This window comes from Chiloscyllium punctatum, chromosome 3 (assembly GCF_047496795.1).
Source record: "Chiloscyllium punctatum isolate Juve2018m chromosome 3, sChiPun1.3, whole genome shotgun sequence".
NCBI classification, from domain to species: Eukaryota; Metazoa; Chordata; class Chondrichthyes; order Orectolobiformes; family Hemiscylliidae; genus Chiloscyllium; species Chiloscyllium punctatum.
Genome location: NC_092741.1, coordinates 50,332,930 through 50,353,877, shown reverse-complemented (window position 1 = coordinate 50,353,877; position 20,948 = coordinate 50,332,930). Strand labels below are relative to the sequence as shown.

At 38.9% G+C, this 20,948-nt stretch overlaps 1 protein-coding gene across 6 annotated transcripts in view; it reads left to right on the top strand.

Moving 5' to 3' along the window:
* The window catches only part of LOC140458462 (glutamate receptor ionotropic, kainate 2), a 445,566-nt gene that overhangs the window by 330,803 nt on the left and 93,815 nt on the right, over window positions 1-20,948 (top strand). For all 6 annotated transcript variants that reach the window (XM_072553089.1, XM_072553097.1, XM_072553104.1 and 3 more), the window contains exon 11: window positions 9,477-9,680. In XM_072553089.1, the coding sequence (XP_072409190.1) occupies window positions 9,477-9,680 (204 nt within the window). The remainder of the gene's footprint in view (window positions 1-9,476; window positions 9,681-20,948) is intronic.

Below are 20,948 nucleotides of genomic sequence, written 5' to 3'. Positions count from 1 at the left end.
GGAGAATACTGTAGCCTTTTGTCATATGCTTTGAGTTAACTCTATTAAAACATAACTTTTCTGCACAGTTATGTTGTTAGACTCAGATGAAGAGTTGTGGGAAGACATTCATAAGCAACATACCCAATATCATTTGGTCGCCCTTGTGGTGCAGTGGTGTGTCCCTGGCACTGGGCCAGGAGACCTGGGTTACAATCCCATCATTCCAGAGTTGTGTCATAACGTGTTTGAACAGGTTGATAAGAAAATATCTGGATCATTTTGGTTGAATGGCTGTTTTAGTGCTGCAAATTCGATGATCTACTGGGATATAAACACCAAGCAGGCATTACACACCTGACAACAACAACCTATATAAATATAGCACTTTAATGTAACATTACGGCACAGTATCTTTCACATAAATGTTAAAAACCAGAGTTATGAATAACCTCAATTGTACAGAGATAGAATGTGGGGCACTAGCCAGGAAAGTTAGAGTAATTAAGTCTGGTCAATAAAGGTAAGTAGACCACAAAAGCACAGGTGAAAGCTTTGGTAGCGGATTAGTAGAGGCAGCAACCCAGTTGGATGATGTTAGGTAGTCTCAGTGATAACATGGAAAACTGGTTAGAAGTTCATAACACAAACCTTGCGAACATTGGTTCAGTCTTAGACAACTGCCAAGGATGAGAACCAGGTCAGTGACTAGAGCTGCATTGCAAATCAAAAAAAACTTACTTCCAATATCTGACCACTTAGTAAGAACAGATTTTGCTTATCGAGCACTGAATGTCCTTCCTGTTACTGAAAACCATCTTGCTGATTAAGGCAAAATCAGCTAGCTACCTGATAAAGGAACAGTGCTCCAAACACCTGTACTTCCACATAAACCTGTTGGACTATAACCTGGTGTTATGTGATTTTTAACATTGTCCACCCCAGTCCAATATCAGCACCTCAACATCAATGTTAGAGCAATACATTAATAAAATTATAGTAAAATTACACAGAGACATTATGAATTTATGAAGGTGAAATTGTTTTTGCTAAGCCTTTACAGTTTCTTTTTTAGATTAAATTCCCACAGTATGGAAACAAGCCATTTGGCCCAATGAGTCCACACCTAATGCCAATAACTGAGTAGATAAGGCAGAACCAGTGGAGGCGTTGTATTTGGATTTTCAGGAGGCTTTTGACATGATCCTACACAGAAGATTAGTAAACAAAATTAGATTGGAGTAATATACTGGCATGGATTCAGAACTGGTTAACGGAGAAAAGACAGAGAATAGGAATAAATGAATCATTCTCAAGTAGGTGGGCTGTGACAAGGGGCTTATCATATAGATCAATACATGTGCATCAACTCTTTATAGTCTTTGTCAATAAATTGGATATGGGGGACAAATGTAATAATTTCCAAATTTTTGCTGATGACGCAAAACCAGGTGAGAATATAATTTGTGGGAAAGATGCAAAGAGGCTTCAAAGGAACTTAGGTGAGATAAGTATGTGTTAAAAAAATCCAGGTAGCATATAATGTGGAAAATGTAAAATTATCCAGTAAGAAAAACACAAATGCAGAATATTTCTTAAATGGTGAGAAATAGGGAAACGTCGATGCCTAAATGGAACTGGATGGCCTTGTTCGTATGTCATTGAAAGTTAAGATGCAGGTACAGCAGGAATCTTGGAAGGCAACTGGAATGTTGGCTTTTATTACACAAAAAATTAAGTACAGGAGGAAAGATAATTTGCTACAATTGTTTGAACCAGGCGTATTGTATATAGTTTAGGTCTCTAACAAAGGAAGGATATACATGCCACAGTGGGAATGCAATGAAGGTTTACCAGACTGATTCCTGGGATTGTGAGATTGAGTTACAAGGAGAAAATGAGGAGATGGGGAATTCTGTGCATATGAGATACTTACAATACGGATGCAGGAAGAATGTTTCCCCTCCACAGCAGCGTCTAGCAGCAGAGGAAGCAATTTTGAATTAAGATGAGGAATTTCTTCAGTTAGCGAATGGTAAATCATTGGAAATCTCCATTCCAGAAGACTTTGGAAGGCTTAGTCATCGGCTACATTCACAAGAGAGATTAACAGATATCTGAACATTAAGAATAAGGGGACATCATGGGAAGATGGTATTTATGTAGAAGATCAGCCATGACATTGCTGAAGGTGCAGAGTGGGCCTGAAGTGTGAAGTGGATTAGTCCTGCTCATATTTCCTATGTTTCTAAGATCCAATAGAGTGAAGATCCACGAGCCTTGGACCTAACTGGAATTCTGGACCAAAGTTTTGCTAACTTATTGTCCATGATCTGTCAAGATGACTCTTTTGTTGCATTGTTCTTGTAAGACCTTAACTTCTCACCATATTGGTGCATGGTTATCAACTCCAAACAGCTTCTCACACTTCACAGGAAAAGAAAGATTTCCTTATAGCTTATAGAAATGGTTGGTTATCACTAACAAAGTGATAAACAAACAATTATATCTTCCAAATGATTAAAATATGAATTATAAGCTTTTAATTATAAAGTTGCTTCTTCATCTTCCAACACTTAAAAAAAGATTCAGTCCTCAGTTCCATTTGATGGAACTCTATTCATGTCAAAATAAGATAGAACCATGGGGTTTGAATTCTTGTTGGTCATGCATAGTGAGATGGTAGGCTTTGTTTGGAATCCAGTCATGGCGCTGCTACACATACAATACACGCATCATTTTTTTTCAAGATGTATTTATCTGCTCACCTGGTTTTCACACAAAGTAGGGATCCCTGCTGCTCTTAGCTTGCTGACCAAAACCCACTTTCCCGAAGCTGAGCACTAGGCATTCACTGTCATGTATGTCTATAATTAGCACTCTGAATCCCTGACCTTAGCGGTAGCTTCTTTGAATTTTAAATGACTAAACCTGCTTCCATGGCTGAATAAGTGAAATGCTGAGCCTAATATTCCAGTAAAATTCTGGTCTCCACATCATCTTCAGTAGATTGGTTCTTGACGGCACAACACAACCTGCCCTTGTGCCTTTGGAGGGGAAAGTAAGCCAAGCTTCCTTTCCAGGATTAATGTCCAATGATATTTGCTGGAAGGGTGTTACAAAGGGTGAACAATGTCACCTGCCCTTGGTGACCCTGACTATGGATCTTGACTGAAGACAATTTGGAATGTTTGCTTGTGTATGAACAAAACAATATTATGTTCGCCCTGTTATTTTCCTCCACCAATATTCATTAAAGTGAGATCAAGAGAAAAGTATAGAAGGACAGTTGACTTACTATCTCTCCATTAATGAAATTGCAAAAGGTAAAAATTAGACCCACTAACCAATATTTACACATGAATAATGGCCAATTTGGACAAGATAGGAGAGCATCCTGCACCTAGGTCAGTGATATGGTAACCTACAATTACACTGTTCCAAGGTTTTCCAGTGCATAGGCAGAAATAATTCCTAAAAAGGAGCTTCACTGTTCCTGTGTAAATGGAAGACTGGTGGTAACTTTGAGGAAATAGCCATTCATGATGTTTCTTCAGGGTTTCTGCAAATATCTGTTGAAGTTACAGTGCGGGTTTGGGAAAGACCTCCCAGAAATTTTCGCCCATGTTGTGGCAAATGCTTTTTCCACTAATTTTTCAACTGGGAATAAAAAAAAAATTGTCAACAGGTGTAATTGTTGCCACAGACATACTTCACAGTGTTAAATAGCCATTCCTGTTGCTAAAGGCAGTTGAACCCAGCAGTTGTTTTCTGGGGCACTTTCCTGTTCTCACAATTATGAAATTAGAAGTGTGGTAGGTAAGCTAAGAAAACACCATAAGCACTAGGAGCATCACATTTTTCACCATTCATGCAACACCACTAATTACATTCTTCAGGAAATAAGAGCTAATTTAAAGGTAGTATGCTGCAAAATGGAAATAAAAGCAGATGATCGAGGGACTCAGGGCGATCTAATAGAGTTACACCTGAGATATTAGCTTACCTGTTTGTTTCTGATGCTAATTAGCCTGATGTTTTTGCAACATTTTGAGTTTTAATTGCAGCTAATTTTGATTGATGCAGGAAAGCAAGGATACCTCCTATTTATGTCACATGTTTAAAATGATTAAAAAGTCCCAAAGTAGCATTGTACATACTATGTGTCACCAAGTCACATTAAAAAGGGGGGTGTGGGGGAGATATGGTCACATAGTTGTATTGAAACTAGATTAGTATTCCAGAACCTCATGTTCTAGGAACATGGGTTTTAATCCCACCATGATGGATGGTGAAATTTGAATTCAATAAAATATCTGTAATTATAAGGCTTGCCTAATGGTAACAGTGTAACTGCTGTTGAGAGTCCTAAAACAAAATGGCCTGGTTCACTAATGCCCTTCAGGGAAGGAAATCATGTGACTCCAGATCCAAAGCAACATGGGTGACTCTTAACTGTCCTCTGGGCAAATTAGAGATGACAATAAAAGCTGACCTAGCCAATGACACCCAAATCGAATGAACAAATGATCTTAATAAAGAAAGAGTTTAAGAGTCAAAGAGTTCGCTTGACGAAGTGCCTTAAAGGGAGTAGGACAGAAAATTGTAGCACTTACGTCTGAGGCAGCTAAAGACATGTCAGCAATGGTGGAGCAATTGAAAGGAGGAAGGTCAAGAGATGCATACACTGGGGATGGGAATAAAAGTAAAATCAAAACTTGAAAACTCTGGAATTTATCCTGGTTTCTTTCTCTATCTCCTAAGGTTTACCTGTGACACAGAATTCTTTTCTTGCAAAGTACTGTAAACTTTAGTAAAACTAGAAGCAATGCCTGCTATTATTTTAGACAAAGTGCCAGAAACTAGTGGCCCATCATTTTGTTTCGTTACATTTCGTTTCAGGAATGACATTTTAAAAATCCATTTCCTGTACTCCATCTTCAGTGCCTTCATTAGACTGAATCATTTGACCAGATGGCATTGGTTAGAGGGTGATTGATGAAGACAATCAATTTAAGTAAACTAAAAGGGTCATCCTGAAGCGATATGCAGGAAAACCGATGGCTTTGTTCTGAAATCTTTCCATTTATTGTAACCTGTGATTCATTGGCATACTCACTTCAGAGGGAATAATTTTATTTGACGATCCTGCATATTAGAGAGTTGACAACAGAAGGCATGAGAAAATCATCAGAGAAAAAAGGTGCTTGTATTCTGTAACACTTACATAATGGGGAAAGCTTTGAGCTCTGCAAAATAAAAACATTGGTTTTCTAGGCTGCTCAACAGGGATTTGTCCTTTCATCAATCACTCAGGTTTTGAAAAGAGTGTTGGGTATAAGAAGTAATTAAATTAGTGGACTTGAGACATTTAACTAAACCTACAGTTATTCTTAGACTTGGATATTTGACAGAAAAGTCAAAGTTTTTTTTAAATCAATAGCCGGTAAATATTTGTTTGGCATTTATTGAAGGATTTAAAGTTGACCATAAAGCCCTTCACAACATGCTGAGGAAAGAAAAACTGCTAATGGCTAATATTTAAAATGCTTAACATTACTTACAGTTGTCATGTAGGAAGTCAGCTATCTTTGTTACTATCACATTTTCTTTTGCTTAATCACTGGTAAATCCATTGTGAAATGCAACCATTTCCATATTAGTAAATACTTTGTTTCAGACAATAACAAAATAAATTTAGGCAGAAATAAAAGATACATTTTCTTGTTTTGGATTAGAATGTGCAGCTTCAGTTGCAATATATTTTAATTGATGGAAAAACAAACATCAATGGAATTTTAACATCACTGTCATAGTCTGGCTTGATTTGGAGATGCCAGTGTTGGACTGGGGTGTACAAAGTTAAAAATCACATAACACCTGATGAAGGAGTGACGCTCCGAAAGCTAGTGTGCTTCCAATTAAACCTGTTGGACTATAACCTGGTGTTGTGTGATTTTTAACATAGTCTGGCTTGGCTGTTTTCTGCTTTATAAAATTTGTCCGCGGGGTGTACTGCCCATCTATATCATCCTTCCACTGCCTTTTTGAACTCCAGCAGTCAATGAAGGTAAGGTCCAGTGTCTGAAAGTACTGTCAAAGGAGTTTTGGTGAGTTGCAGCAGTGCATCCTGTAACTGGTACATCTTTGCAGCCACTGGTCGTGGTGAGATAGTGAATGTTGCAGCTATTTAAGTATGGGCAGGATGCCAATGAAATGGGCTACTATATTTTGGATGCTGTCAAGCTTATTAAATATTGTTGGAGATTCTCTCATCCAACTGGACAGCATTTCACCACACACAAGAGTAGATGGTAATTGGCAGACAGGCTCTAGTGAGTCAGGAGGTAAGTTTTAGCTGCAGAATTAACCGGCTTTTGACCTGCTTTAACAGCCACAGTAATTATATGGCTAGTCCAATTTAGTTTCTGGCCAATGATAACAGCAGGTTAATAGTTGGGAATTCTTCATTCCCATTGCATGTGGTGATTTGATGATTAGATTCGCTCTCGTTTGAAATGTTCATTGCCGGGTACTTGTGTGGTGTGAATATTACTTGTTTTAGTACTCGTGTACTAAAGGTTGACTATGCTGGTACAGTGCTTAATCCAGAAGGCGAATGAGACCTGGCCTTTATGAGGAGAAGAATTGAACTCAAAAGTCAGTATCTTATTCATCAGTTACACAGGACATTGATGAGATCACATCTCAAATATTATGCAGTTTTGATTTCTGTATTTAAGAAAGTATGTAAATGCATTTGAGTTAGTTCAAAGAAGGTTTACTTGATTGGTATCAGGCTGAGTGGGTTATCTTATGAAAAAAGGTTTGACAGACTGGGTTTATTTTCACTCAAGTTCAGAAGTCCAAGGGATCATCTAATTGAAGTTTATAAGATCTTGAATGGTTTTGCCAAGATGTTCATGGGAAGAATCTGAGTGAATCCCCCCAGAATAGAAAAACTGTTTTAAAAGTAAGGATTATTCTTCTAGGACAGATATGAGAGGAATCACTTTTCTCAGAATGTTCTGTAAGTTTGGAGCACTCTGCCTCAAAACGTGATGGAGGTGGAACATTGAATAGCTTTCAGGTGGAAGTAGATAGATTCTTGTTCGGAAAGGGAATTAAAGGTGATCAGGCTGGATGGGAACGTGGAATTTTAAACACAAAAACAAATCAGATACAATTTTACTAAATGGTGGAGCAGACTTGAAGAGGTGAATGGCCGATGTCCATTCATTGTTTGTATGTTTGAATAAAATTGATTGCCCTGTTCTCAGGACATCAAAGGCGTTGTCTGATGATTGTGATTGGGAAATCAGCTATTTGAGAAGTATGCGAGGGTTATGGCTAGCTGTGTGACAGTTTCTTGATTAGGCTTGACATTTGAGTTGTGGCAGACATTCCAATTTACAGGACTCACTGTTAATTTCAGTGTTGTTTTCCCACTAATTTCTCCACCCAAAATGATTGTATGTTTATGCATTCTTTGCATGGGGTAATTTAGACCAAAAAGTAAATTGATACTTGTGTATTTGTGATACTGGTAAATCAAACAGTTGATGTCAATCCAAAATTGCCAGTGATATAGCCTATTTATTGGTGAACATACACAATAATCTTTGAAATTTCAGAATGTTGACATGTTTCCTCAGCTCTCAAAATGCACACATGAAATTCGGTACATCAGGTGATGGAATGATATTGTGGACTAGAAATTCAAACCAAAAACCAATGTGAACTATGAGATTTATGGCCTTCTTTTCCTGCTGGTTTGAACAGTATAGCAAAAAAATAGGCCCTTCACCCATCAAAATCATTATATGATGGCTGATGTTACCATGAAGGACTTTCATTCCCAACCTCTCCCTTTACCTGAGGCATGGTGACCCTCAGCTTTCTCTATGGTCCGGTAAAACTATGGAAACTTTAGCTTTTTATGACTTGATTTTGGGGCAGTCTCAATAATATTGCTGAAGTACTCAGCCATCAATAATTTGGCATTAAGATAACTGCACTCAGAGTGATCACGTTGAAGTTGAGGTGGGAAAACATGAAAAACTGGCAGTAAACACTTCTTCTGAGGACAGTACTCTTTTGAGATGATGAAGCAAAGTAAAATGGATTTTGATCTATGTCCAGCCCCGTGATATCAGATCCAGAAGTACTTGATACAATTACTGTCTCACTTAATTCTCAAGAGCTTGCAAATTTTGATTTAAAATTTTCAGAAAAGTTTTCTAGTTACTTCACATAAACTTCAAAATGAAAATAATCAAAACAGGTTGATAATTTTAACTTAAGTAAAATAGAAATGAATACATCAGTAAGCTCAAATAGTTCCATCTTCATTGCCTAATAATGAATACAAAAACACATGTTTACTTTGACTCTTTAGCGTATCGTTTTTACCTTACATTTTATGAACGCAAGACACTGAATAAAAGGTCATGCATTCCATTGTAAGAACTGACTTCAAATAGGGTGTTAATGGACCCACAGCATATTTTGTCCACTTCTGTTGTCTTCAACTTATTGAACATGTTGCTTGAAATCAGTCCGTCTATTCATCTGTGTTCATTTGGAAATTGTGGAGAATTGTGGGGGCGGCACGGTGGCACAGTGGTTAGCACTGCTGCCTCACAGCGCTAGAGACCCGGGTTCAATTCCCGCCTCAGGCGACTCTCTGTGTGGAGTTTGCACATTCTCCCCGTGTCTGCGTGGGTTTCCTCCGGTTTCCTCCCACACTCCAAAGATGTGCAGGTCAGGTGAATTGGCCATACTAAATTGCCCGTAGTGTTAGGTTAGGGGTAGGGGTATGGGTGGGTTGCGCTTCGGCGGGGCGGTGTGGACTTGTTGGGCCGAAGGGCCTGTTTCCACACTGTAAGTAATCTAATCTAATTTTAATGACCTAATTGCAACACAGCAAAAGTAGAACAGTGAAGAACAGCAAGTCGAGCATTAAGTACAACATTTAAGTTAGAATAAACACAATTTGAAAGGAAGACGGCTTTCTGAGCTATTTTTGTTCCCAAGTGTCATCATATTTAGTAATTGACCATTTCTGTTCAGTTTGGCATGCAAGGCACTGAAATAATGTATTCCCTTTCAGTAGTGAGATAAATTTGCTGTTAGCTACTAATCATACCCATGAGATAATTTACAATGATTTTTATTTCTAGTTTTTTACACATTGACACTTAATTTTTCATTAATAATTTCAGCAATTTACCAATATTAAATCTAAAGGTTTCAACGGCTCAGATCTCAAATTACAGTTTTTTCTTCAACTAATAGTTTAGCTCCAACGCTCTCATTGCAGGGAATACTAGACTTTGGGGATTACGTTGGGAAACCTTTCAAATTTATCTGCTCTGACTTAGTGTATACCCGATTAGCAGAAGGCAGTTTTGATAGACATTATCTCTAAGATGTATTTGTCACCTGGGACGTGTAAAGTCCTCACATTGATTCCTTGCTGTTATCAACTTTCGCAGGAAGAGCCTTATGTGATGTTTAAAAAGTCCGATAAACCTCTTTATGGAAATAGTCGATTCGAGGGATTTTGCATTGACCTCCTGAAAGAGTTGTCCAATATCCTCGGATTTACCTATGAGGTCAGACTGGTGGATGATGGGAGATACGGCGTTCAGGATGAAAAAGGGCAGTGGAATGGAATGGTCAGGGAACTGATGGATCATGTAAGTAGTTTATGCTTGAATTTACTTTATATACAATAACAGAATGAAAGACAAGCAGTCCTGTTATGTATTTCATAATCTTAGGAATTCCGAAAATTCTTTGTAGTCAGTTAACTACTTTTGAAGTGTACTCATATTTGAAACATAGAAATAATATCATAGATGATCTTTAAAATGTCGGTTTGGGGAAAAGCGCATATAGGTACCTATCGTAAGGGTTATGCTGTGAGAGAGTGTGTCAGGTATATTTTCTTTGACATGGGGTGTCATAAACATTACACATTACATCGAAATTGCTTGTATCTTGGTGTTATAATGAGATGCAGGGAAATGTAAAGAAGAATCACTTGACTTCCATGTGAGCTCTTTTCATTTTACATACTTCTAATTTCATGCTTGAAATATCTGATTTTTTATTGTAACCTAAAGAGACATTGTTGTCATGGTAACTGACTTGCAAGATGCCTTACGATGGTTTCAAATTGCCAAGGATGCTGGAATGTCATTGCACCGCGGATGCATCTACCACTTCTATTGTGCTAGCTGGAGTGATATTTATTCAGAGCTACAAAGGGAGTGGGAGGGGTGGAAAGTATAATATAGAAGCATAGGTTTCATAGAAACACAAAAGCAAAATATCATGGAAGTTGAAACTCTGAAATAGAAACAAAACATGCTCAGCAAGTCAGACAGAATTGTGTTTGACCAACCATCTTTCAGATTCTTTCAACAGGTTTCCCACCTGCTAGTAAGCTAGGATGTCAAGCTTGATACAACAAGGTATGGTAGCATAGTGGTTATTTAACTAGAATAGCAATCCAGTGACATAAAATAATGGTCTGGAGAAATGAATTGAAACTCCACTTCTGTATCTCAGAGTTTAAATCCAATTAATTAAATAAATTTGGAAAAATTGCTGATATCAATTATGGTGGCCATAAAACTACTGGATGGTTGTAAAATCCCATCTGGGGCAGGAAACAGCTGTTTTTTTTTCCCAGTCTGACTTAAATGAGACTCCAGATCTACTGTGATATGATTGAGCCTTAACTGCCCCTGAAGGGGTTGAACAAACTCAGTTGCATTCATCACTACCTTTGGAAGGGAACTACGGATGGGTAATAAATGCAGGCCTTACCTGTCAAGCCTGCATTCAATTAATAAATTAAACAAAAGCAGCATACTTACTTTCGTACACTTTTATTATAAGGTATGAATGGCTCAGTGTCATATACATTACTATAGTGTTCTTCTTATGAAGAGTGGTGTCCCTATCAGTGGAAAAAATGTTTTAATCCATTATTATGGAGGTCATAGCAGGAGATGTAGAAAATCAGAATACTTGATGGGCTGAATGGTCGACTCCTGATCCAGTTCTTATGGTTTTATGAACAATTTGTACAATGGAATACTAAAATGAATACTAAGGAGATGCAACTTAATTCCCATGTTATAGGATTGCTGTGGAACTGGCTGTTTTGCCAGTGCAGAACATCTATTTGCAGCAGGACTTATTTTTTTGTTAATCTCTGAAATAGGATTTTCAGTAAGAGACTGATTCCATGCTGAGAAAGATTCAGATTTCCTGATTCTCAAACCGATTTCAACACCTGATCACACAGACTTCAAAACATTAATCTGCCCGACATTTATCTAGTCTTAAAATGGCTGCTGTGCTCATTACAGCATTTCATTAAAAGGATTTATTTTCTCTGTTTGAATGATACAACATTGTTCAGATGTTAAATGTTCCTGCTCACTGTTCATCTGGCATGATTTGAGAGAATTTCAAGGTTGTGCTTACTTGTGGATTGATTTTAATGTTTCTTGATAGCCCCCTATTCTGCTTGTAATAAATTGAGAAGTGTGGTGCAATCAATGCTGTTTCTTTAAACTCATCATTGAATTTTATTGAGGATTGTTTCTCTGCTTTGAGAAATGCTATGACCATAAAGACAGATGCTCGAAAAGATTAAAGACATTATACCATAATCACTGTTAGTATGAGATTTAATGGACGTTCTTCAAATTAAACTAATTTCCTTCGGCGTGCAGGTGCCAGTATGCAACTTTTAAAAGACATTCATGTACTAAAAGCATTTAATTTAATAAATATCTGACTATGTAAGTCAATGAAGAAAATTTTGAATTTTTTAAAAGTCATTTCAAGTCAGGTTGCTGTGGACGACTACACACTTTTATTAAAAATGATGTTTTTGCTGGTAAACCCATTTTCAGCTAAATTAATAAATGCACCAGGTTACCACTTTTAAATGCCCCAAGGAATACTTTTTAGCGGAAACAAACAAAACAAAATCTTCTGATTGTTAGCAGTTCAGAGAAGATTTCATGTTTGTGATTGTGTGACAGAAGTGTAGCAGAAACATGAACTGGAAACTAACCTGCAAAATTTTCAGTGCATTTGAGTACACTTTCTCAACGATTCCTTCAAAATGATTCCTCAGTAAAATTGCCGTAATTACAGTGTAATGGAAGCTCCTTCACTGTGAATCTGATTGGGCATCAGCAGCGCAATGTTGCATAGAGCTGAAAATTGCACAAAACTGGCCTACCATTTAGCAAAAATTAGAAATGGGAAGAATTGGAGAAACTCAGCAGGTCAGGCAGCACTCAAGCAGTGCAAAACAAAGTTAATATTTTGAGTCCAATATGACTCCTCTTTGGAAATTTGAAATTGTAAAGAGGTATCATATTGGATACAAATGGTTAACTCTGCTTCACAGTCCAAAGATATCACCAGACTATTGAGTTTTTCTGTCACCTTTCACTTCTATTCTTATTTCCTATTTTCAGCATCTGTAATATCTTGATCTTATTCATTAGAATTACAGAATAGTGGACTGAGCTAAACACTTGTCATGGACCTCCAACATCTGTGTTTTTAAAAAAATTCAAGCCAACGTCACTGTTCATTGTCAAAAAGATAGTTATATGTATTTGGGTATCCTCAATCTAGCTCCTTTATAAACTTTGATTCAAAACCATCTCTAATTTGGGAGTGAAATTGGTGATTTTCACACAATGAGACAACAAATAATTGGTGTGGATTTAAAGAAGCGTCACATTACTCTACTGATGCAGCAGGAGGAACTCTTCGGAGATTACCTACTGGACTTTAAGGGAGCAATTATTGGGTTTAAGGTGGGGGAAGAGCTAACAATCTGGCATCATCACTTGCAGAATTGACATAACTGACAACTGTCCAATACATTTCTGTGTCACCCGCTGTGAGATCCTGCAAAGATCTTCACGTCACTGGAAAGCTCCAGTGACAAAAAGTTGAAAGGCATGTTGATTTTGAAACTATTGGTGTGCAGCATTCCCATCTCAAAGTTAGCAACAAATGTTTCCTACATCAGGTTCTAAATGTCTGCTACCACCTGAAATGACATCTGGAGGTACTTTTCAAAGCAGTTTTCACCCTCTGCCCATGGACCTTGTGCACTGGGTATAACCTCCTGTGTGCTGTGTATCTCTGCTTATTCCTTCTCCCCAGGGGGGGTTGCAGGTCTGTGAGGAGCAGTCTGTAAGTATAGTTACTCATCCTTTGTCCACATCTGTGTATAACAGCACAAACTCACCTATGCTGACCTGGTGGATGAGAGCTCAAAGGCAGAGATCGACCAAACAAGTCAATGACTTTGCAAAGTTGGCCAATGATTAGTTGTGAAAATAACCTTTTAGCTCAATTACAGTGAACAAAGCCTTTTGCACAAAAAGGGCAAGAAAGCAGTTCTGAGGTTTGGAGCAGTGTGTGTGTCACTGGCAAGGCCTACATTTATTGCCCATTTCTAATCATCCATATTAATATAACTATCTTTATGAATATAGCTCAGTGACTTGCTGAGCCATTTGGGAGGGAAAATGAGAGGTACATTTTGTTGTTGCTCCAGAGTCACATGTAAGATTAGACTCAGGAAGGTGGCACTTCTAATTGGTTATTTATTTAAGAATGAGGTGAGGACAATTTTTTTTTTCTATCAGGGGGTTGTGGGTCTGTGGAATTCTTTTTCCCATAGAACAGTGGAAGCAAGGTCATTGGATATTTTTAAGACGGGGTAGATAGATTCTTGTTAAGAGTGTGGTGCTGGAAAAGCACAGCAGGTCAGGCAGCAGAAGCAGGAGCAGACGAATCGATGTTTTGAGCAAGAGCCCCTTATCAGGAATTCTCTCTCATTTCTGACGAAGGGCTTTTGCCTGAAATGTCAATTCTCCTGCTCCTTGGATGCTGCCAAATCTGCTGTCTTTTCCATGACCACACACTCGACTCTAATCTCCAGCATCTGCAATCCTACTTTCTTCTAGTAGATTTTTGACTAACGAGCGAGTCAGAGGGTAATAGGGACAAATGAGGAAAGTGGAGTTGAGGCCACAATCATCATTTGATCATCATCAAATTGTGGATTGTGCGTTCCCATCTCATAAAGTTGGCAACAAATGTTTCTTACATCAGGTTCTAAATGTCTGCTACCACCTGAAATGACATCTGGAGGTACTTTTCAAAGCAGTTTTCACCCTCTGCCCATGGACCTTGTGCACTGGGTATAATCTCTTGTGTGCTGTGTATCTCTGCTTATTCCTTCTCCCCAGGGAGGGTTGCAGGTCTGTGAGGAGCAGTCTGTAAGTGTAGTTACTCGTCCTTTCCCATACACATGGGAATGGTGGATTGTGCTTCACGGGTCAAATGAGCTACTCCTGCTCCAGATTCATATATCTGTGTTCACCGCCTTACGTAAAACACATTAGTAATCCAAGTAGATTTTTAACAGAATCCTGGTAGTTACTAATATTGGCTTTTTATTCCAGATTTATTTAGATAATAGCTGCAGGAGTTGGGCTTGCACTCATCCTTTCAATTCATTCATCCAGACCTTGGGATTAGCAGTCCCATAATGTATTAATGGAGTAAGGTTTAATGTAGGTCTTCAGTCCTACAATTGCTTTTATATTCTTATTGTCCTTTTATGGTGCAATCCAAACCTCATGGGCCCACAGTTAAATTGTAAAAACTATATGAATATTGCAGTAATTGAGTGAATAATTTAATGAAATCGACAATCTTCCTCTCCCAAGGGGCTTGCTCATTGCACGCTCTAACATGCTGTAGTTAAATGCACCTGCCAGTGGGTTGGAGCCAGCTTCCGGACGCACCATCGGTGAGTCCATTGGTATCCCCCCACTGGCAGGGAAACCTACACTGCACTGCTGAGAGTTCAAGACACATTGTTGCAGAAGAACTTGTAGACTATATATCAGCATGTAACTATGCTAACAGACCGAGTGAATGCCTGAAGCTGAGATGACGGTGTCAATTTTAACTTGGGTTGGGCAGGATGATGAGCTACAGTGAAGAGTGCAATGCAAGTTCAGGATTATTTTAATTCCATCTGTCACTCTGATAAGAATGCAATGAAAACAAACAGGTTTACTGGCTATTGTAAATGAGAAATAAAATACCAACCACATTTGTGGTTTGTAATTTTATCTGATGCCCTCATTTAGCTGCTTGATTGTGAACGCTCCCAGATATCCAATGCTTTTTGAATCTTGCAAAAACAATTAAGGAATAATTTGATACTTTTCATTGCAGCTACTCTGTATATTTGCCATTGGATATTTCTGCAATCTCACTTTTCCCAAATGGTTGCTCTTAATGTTGGCACTTGAAATGGTGCTGTACTGAATTCATGACAAATTCCATTAGATATTTTTAAAAATCTGTTCAGTCATCCATTTGGGAACAAATAGTTTGTTTTGGTCCAGGGCTTGAGTTGCTCAATCTTGAGCATCCCATTCACTCTGTACGTCTGAGCATTTGAACTTAGTGCAAAATTAAATTAGTAACAACAACACACTCAAATGATGCCATTGCCTTCAGGAGTTAGGATTGCTTGGTTAAGAACTATCAACTGAGATCGGGTGACTAACTTAAAAGTTACTCTAAAGTATCTACTTCTTTCACAGAACAGTGTGAAACATTTGGTGAGCATGCATTATGTGAAACAGCAACAATGTGGGCCAAATCATAAAATTCAAATAAGAACAATTGCATTGCATATCAAACACTGTGAATACTATTCATTATAATGCACCCAACAAAGAGCAAAAAATGACTGTCTAACAAAGATCACTGATCTGGAATGATACAAGGGTTTGGTGCTAGGTGAAAAAAATTATTTGGATGCGAACATAGGAGGTATGGTTAGTAAGTTTACAGTTGGCACTAAAATTGGAGGTGTAGTAGACAGCAAAGAAGGTTACCTCAGAGCACAATTGAGTGGCAGATGGAATTTATTTTAGAAAATTGTTAGGTGCTGCATTTTGGAAAGGCAAATCAGGGCAGGACTTATACACTTAATGGTAAGATCTTGTGGGGTGTTTCTGAACAAAGAGACCTAGGAGTGCAGGGTCATAGTTCCTTGAAAGTGGAGTCCCATGTAGATAGGATAGCGAATAAAGCTTGGTATGCTTGCTTTTATTTGTCAGTGCATTGCATATAGGTGTTGGGAGGTCTTGTTATGCGTGAACAGGACTGTGGTTAGGCCATTATTGTAATAATGTGTGCAATTCTGGTCTGCCTGCTGTATGAAGAATGTTGTGAAACTTGAAAGGGTTCAGAAAGGATTTACAAGGATATTGCCAGGGCTAGAAGGTTTGAGCTATATGGAGAGGCTAAATAGGCTGAGGCTACTTTCCCTGGAACATTGGAGGCAGAGAGGTGACCTGATAGAGGTTTTAACCTCATGATGGGCGTGAAAAGGCTAAAGAGGCAAGGACTTTTCCCCGGGGTTGGGAAGTCTGAAACTAGAGGGCACAGGTTCAAGGTGAGAGGGGAAAGATTTTCACACAGAGGGTGGTGCATGTATGGAATGAACTGTCAGAGGAAATGGTGGAGGCTGATATAATGACAACATTTAAAAGGCATCTGGATAGACATATGAATGGGAAGGTTTTGAAGGGATATGGACCAAATGCTGTCAAATGGGACTAGATTAATTTAGGATATCTGGTCGACATGGACAAGTTGAATCGAAGGGACTGTTTCCGTGCTGTTTATCTCTCTGACTATCTTGGAATGCTGTTACAATCGTCAACTAATTTTAAAAAGAAATTCAAACTTCTAGTTATCAGCTGAAAGGTTGACACAACAAAATTTCAAATTTTCTTAGTCTTTAACTGTAAAAGAAAAGATGTCACCTGATGACTGGTGATCATTTAACCTGAGGGTCACCATCTAAAACAATGGAGAGGCCTTCATGGTAACCTTAGTTGGTGCAGGAATTAAACCCACACTGTTGGTGTTATTTTGTGTTTTATGCCAGCTACCCATCCAACTGAGGCAGCTAACACACTAAATGACTAAACGCTCTTAATACTTAAACATTATTTTTGTAGAAAACTAAAGATTAAAATGACAAAAGTGAATGCTCCTACTTTTACTTTCAGCACAAGCAAGGAAATACAGATATCTGTCATGGATATACATCATGGGTATACTTCATGAATATACTTCACATTGTTTTTAATAGAAGTTCAGTTCTCCCAAAACCAGTCTGAGATGATTATTGGATCCCATCAGCTTACTATTGTTCCTTTCCTTTCTCAGCCTGGAAACAATTAATCCTAGAATAGTGTTCTACAGCCTTGCTTCTTCCCCTAGCACAAGCCAGGCACATCTTTCCTCTCATTTTAGTCACGTCCAAATTTGGTCCTTTTGCTCTGAGTGCAACGTTCCACCTGCATTCCTGTGTGATAAACCACAATGTCCAGCTGCCTGTAGCTGCTCTCCCTCTCTGGATCCTGGTATACTAACTTTTCCTTCAGGGTTATCTTAGAACTTTCCTCTTTCAGAGGCAACCTCCCTGATGATGTGAATGAAATGGACCGTGCATCAAGGTGGAAATACTGATTATCTACACTTGAGGTTACAGCTGTCTTTTATCTGAGAAGTGAGTGGACAGTTTTCAGCAGAATTGTTCACAATCCAACATTCTCAGCACTTTTGTTGGACTTGGGGGACTCACAGTTTACCTACTGTCAGCACACAGGATGATGTTTGAATCAGGGTGGTGCAGATTTACTGTCAGGCAGACTTCAGAGCAGTCACATGAACTTTCTGATTTTAGCTGAAATTGTAGACACATCTCGAAATATAACAATTTTATAGAGCTCAGAACTGTAACAATTTCACCACATTTTAAGCTCATGCTGATATAGCAATAAAAGCTAATAAATAAGTGAAACTTTAAAACTGTGGCCTACCATGACAATTAAACTTGATGTAAGTCAATTCCACTTTATGTATCCTGCTACCTATAACCTAATAAAAGTTTTCCTTCACAGTGTGCTCTGAAAATCTCTCTGTGCAAAAATGGGTTTCTGCCTAGTGTTCGTATTTAATAATCATTGTTCAAATACTCAAACTATGTGTAAGATATACCTCAGCAGACACACAGTTTTACTTTTCACAGAAAATCACAAGGATGAAATTGTCACTGTGTCCACTTGAATTTCCTTGAAGAGTCACAGTGTTCAATTTTCTGTGAATGGAAATTAATATCATCCTCCTCTCGAGGTTTGATGGCAGAGGGGTATTTAATCATGTCAGAGGTTGGCTGATGATCTCACCACCTCAAGAAAAAGTACTACGGGAACTAATAGTGATAAAGACCAGTAGCTCCCCTAAAGCTGTTGTAATGTACCCTAGGATATTAAAAGAAGTTGCTACAGATATAATGGATGCCCTAGTAGTAATCATCTGAGAATCATTATATTGTGGAAAAGTGCCAAAGGATTTGGAACCTGCAACCAATGGAGTGCTACAGGGATCAGTGTTAAAGTTACAGTTATTTGCAATATATCTTAAAGACTTGGATGAGGGAAGTGCCATCCTTTATCCAAGTTTATGGAGGACACAAAAATAGGTGGGAAGTTCAATGGTACAGATGATACACAGTCCGCAAAGGTAAATAGATAAACTAAGAGAGTGGGCAAACCTTGGTACATGGAGAAGAACATGGAAAAGTGAGCGATTATACAGTTTGACAGGAAGAATAGAGCAGCTGAATATTATTAAATAGGGAAAGATAATAGAAAGTTACAGTTGTGAGGGATTTGGGAGTCCTTGTGCACAAATTACCAAAAGCTCGATCTAAGGTCAGAAGGCAATAGTGAAGGCAAATCGAATGTTAGCCTTTATTTCAAAAGGAATAGGGTATCAAACTAAAAAACTCTTGATACGATTATACAAGACAGGAGGTAGATTACACCTGGAATTTGGTGAACAGTTTTAATTCCTGTATCTAAGGAAACGTATACTGGAGGCAGTCCGTAGAAGGTTCACAAGATTGATTCTGGGTTTGGAGGGATTAACGTAAGAGCAGAGGTTGAATAGGTTGGACCAGTAACTTTACTGAGCGGTAACTTTATTGAAACGTGCAAGGCTTAGGGTAGATATGGAGAGGTTGTTTCCCATTGTGGGAGAGTCTCGGATCAGAGGGTCTTACCTCAGAAGAATGGGTTGGTCGTTTAAGACAGCTATGAGGAGGATTTGATCTCTCAGAGGATAGTGAATCTGGGTTGTCCTTTACCACTTAAGGTTGTAGAAGTTGAGTTGTTCAGTATATTCAGGACTGAGACAGATAGATTTTTAATCAGTAAGGGTTATGCAGAAAATTCAGGAAAGTGGAATTGAGGATGTAGATGAACACATGAACACATTCAATACTCAAGAAGAATTGATAGGCTGAATGGCCCACTTCCCAGGTCTTATAATCTTCCCATCTCCATCCTTATCAAGTGTGTGGCATAAAGACCCAAGGATGCTTTTGCCACTCCATGGACAATTGAGACCCTTAAATGGTCAATTAATAGGCACCTAACCACATCATAGGTAGAATCATAGAGATGTCCAGCATGGAAACAGAACCTTCAGTCCAACCCATCCATGCTGACCAGATATCCCAACCCAATCTAGTCCCACCTGCCAGCATCTGGCCCTTATCCCTCCAAACCCTTCCTATTCATATACCCATCCAAATGCCTTTTAAATGTTGCAATTGTACCAGCCTCCACCACTTCCTGTGGCAGCTCATTCCATACATGTACCACCCTCTGCGTGAAAATGTTGCCCCTTAGGTCCCATTTATATCTTTCCCCTCTCACCCTTAACCTATGCCCTCTAGTTCTGGACTCCCCGACCCCAGGGAAAAGACTTTGTCTATTCATCCTATCCATGCCCCTCATAATTTTGTAAACCTGTATAAGGTCACCCCACAGCCTCCGACGCTCCAGGGAAAACAGCCCCAGCCTGTTCAGCCTCTCCCTATAGCTCAGATCCTCCAACCCTGGCAACATCCTTGTAAATCTTTTCTGAACTCTTTCAAGTTTCACAACATCTTTCCGATAGGAAGGAGACTAGAATTGCACGCATTATTCCAAAAGTGGCCTAACCAATATCCTGTACAGCTGCAACGGGACCTCCCAACCCTTGTATTCAATACTCTGACCAATAAAGGCAAGCATATCAAACACCTTCTTCATTATCCTATCTACCTGCTGTTCCACTTTCAAGGAGCTAAGAACCTGCACTCCAAGGTCTCTTTGTTCAGCCACACGCCCTAGGACCTCACTAATAAGTGTATACGTCCTGCTAAGATTTTGCTTTCCCAAAATGGAACACCTCGCATTTATCTAAATTAAACTCCCCCTGCCACTTCTCAGCCCATTGGATCTTCTGATCAAGATCCTGTCGTAATCTGAGGTAACCCTCTTCGCTGTCCACTACACCACCAATTTTGGTGTCATCAGCAAACTCACTAACTATACCTCATATGGTCAGATCCAAATCATTTATATAATTGACGAAAAGTAGTGAGTCCAGCACTGATCCTTGTGGCACTCCACTGGTCACAGGCTACCAGTCTGATCTTTCATCTACCACTAATTCTTACTTGATGGTGGCCACAAAGGGAGCACAAGTAACCAAAGGATATGAGGGTGGGGAAGTGGAATGGCAGAAAGGGGATCTGCTCAGAGGTACTGATCGATGAACCATTCTCTGATTTGCTGCCTGCGCCTTGATAGGCAGAACTCACAATGGATGGCAGCTCAGCCAGTATCCTGATGTGTGCCTGAGTGGCCCTTAATTCAGCTGATCATCTCTAAAAGGTGTGGAGGTGGCAGTGTTGGACTGTGGTAAAAGATACCTGTGTGTGACTTCCATAACACACAATGCATTTCCTTGCA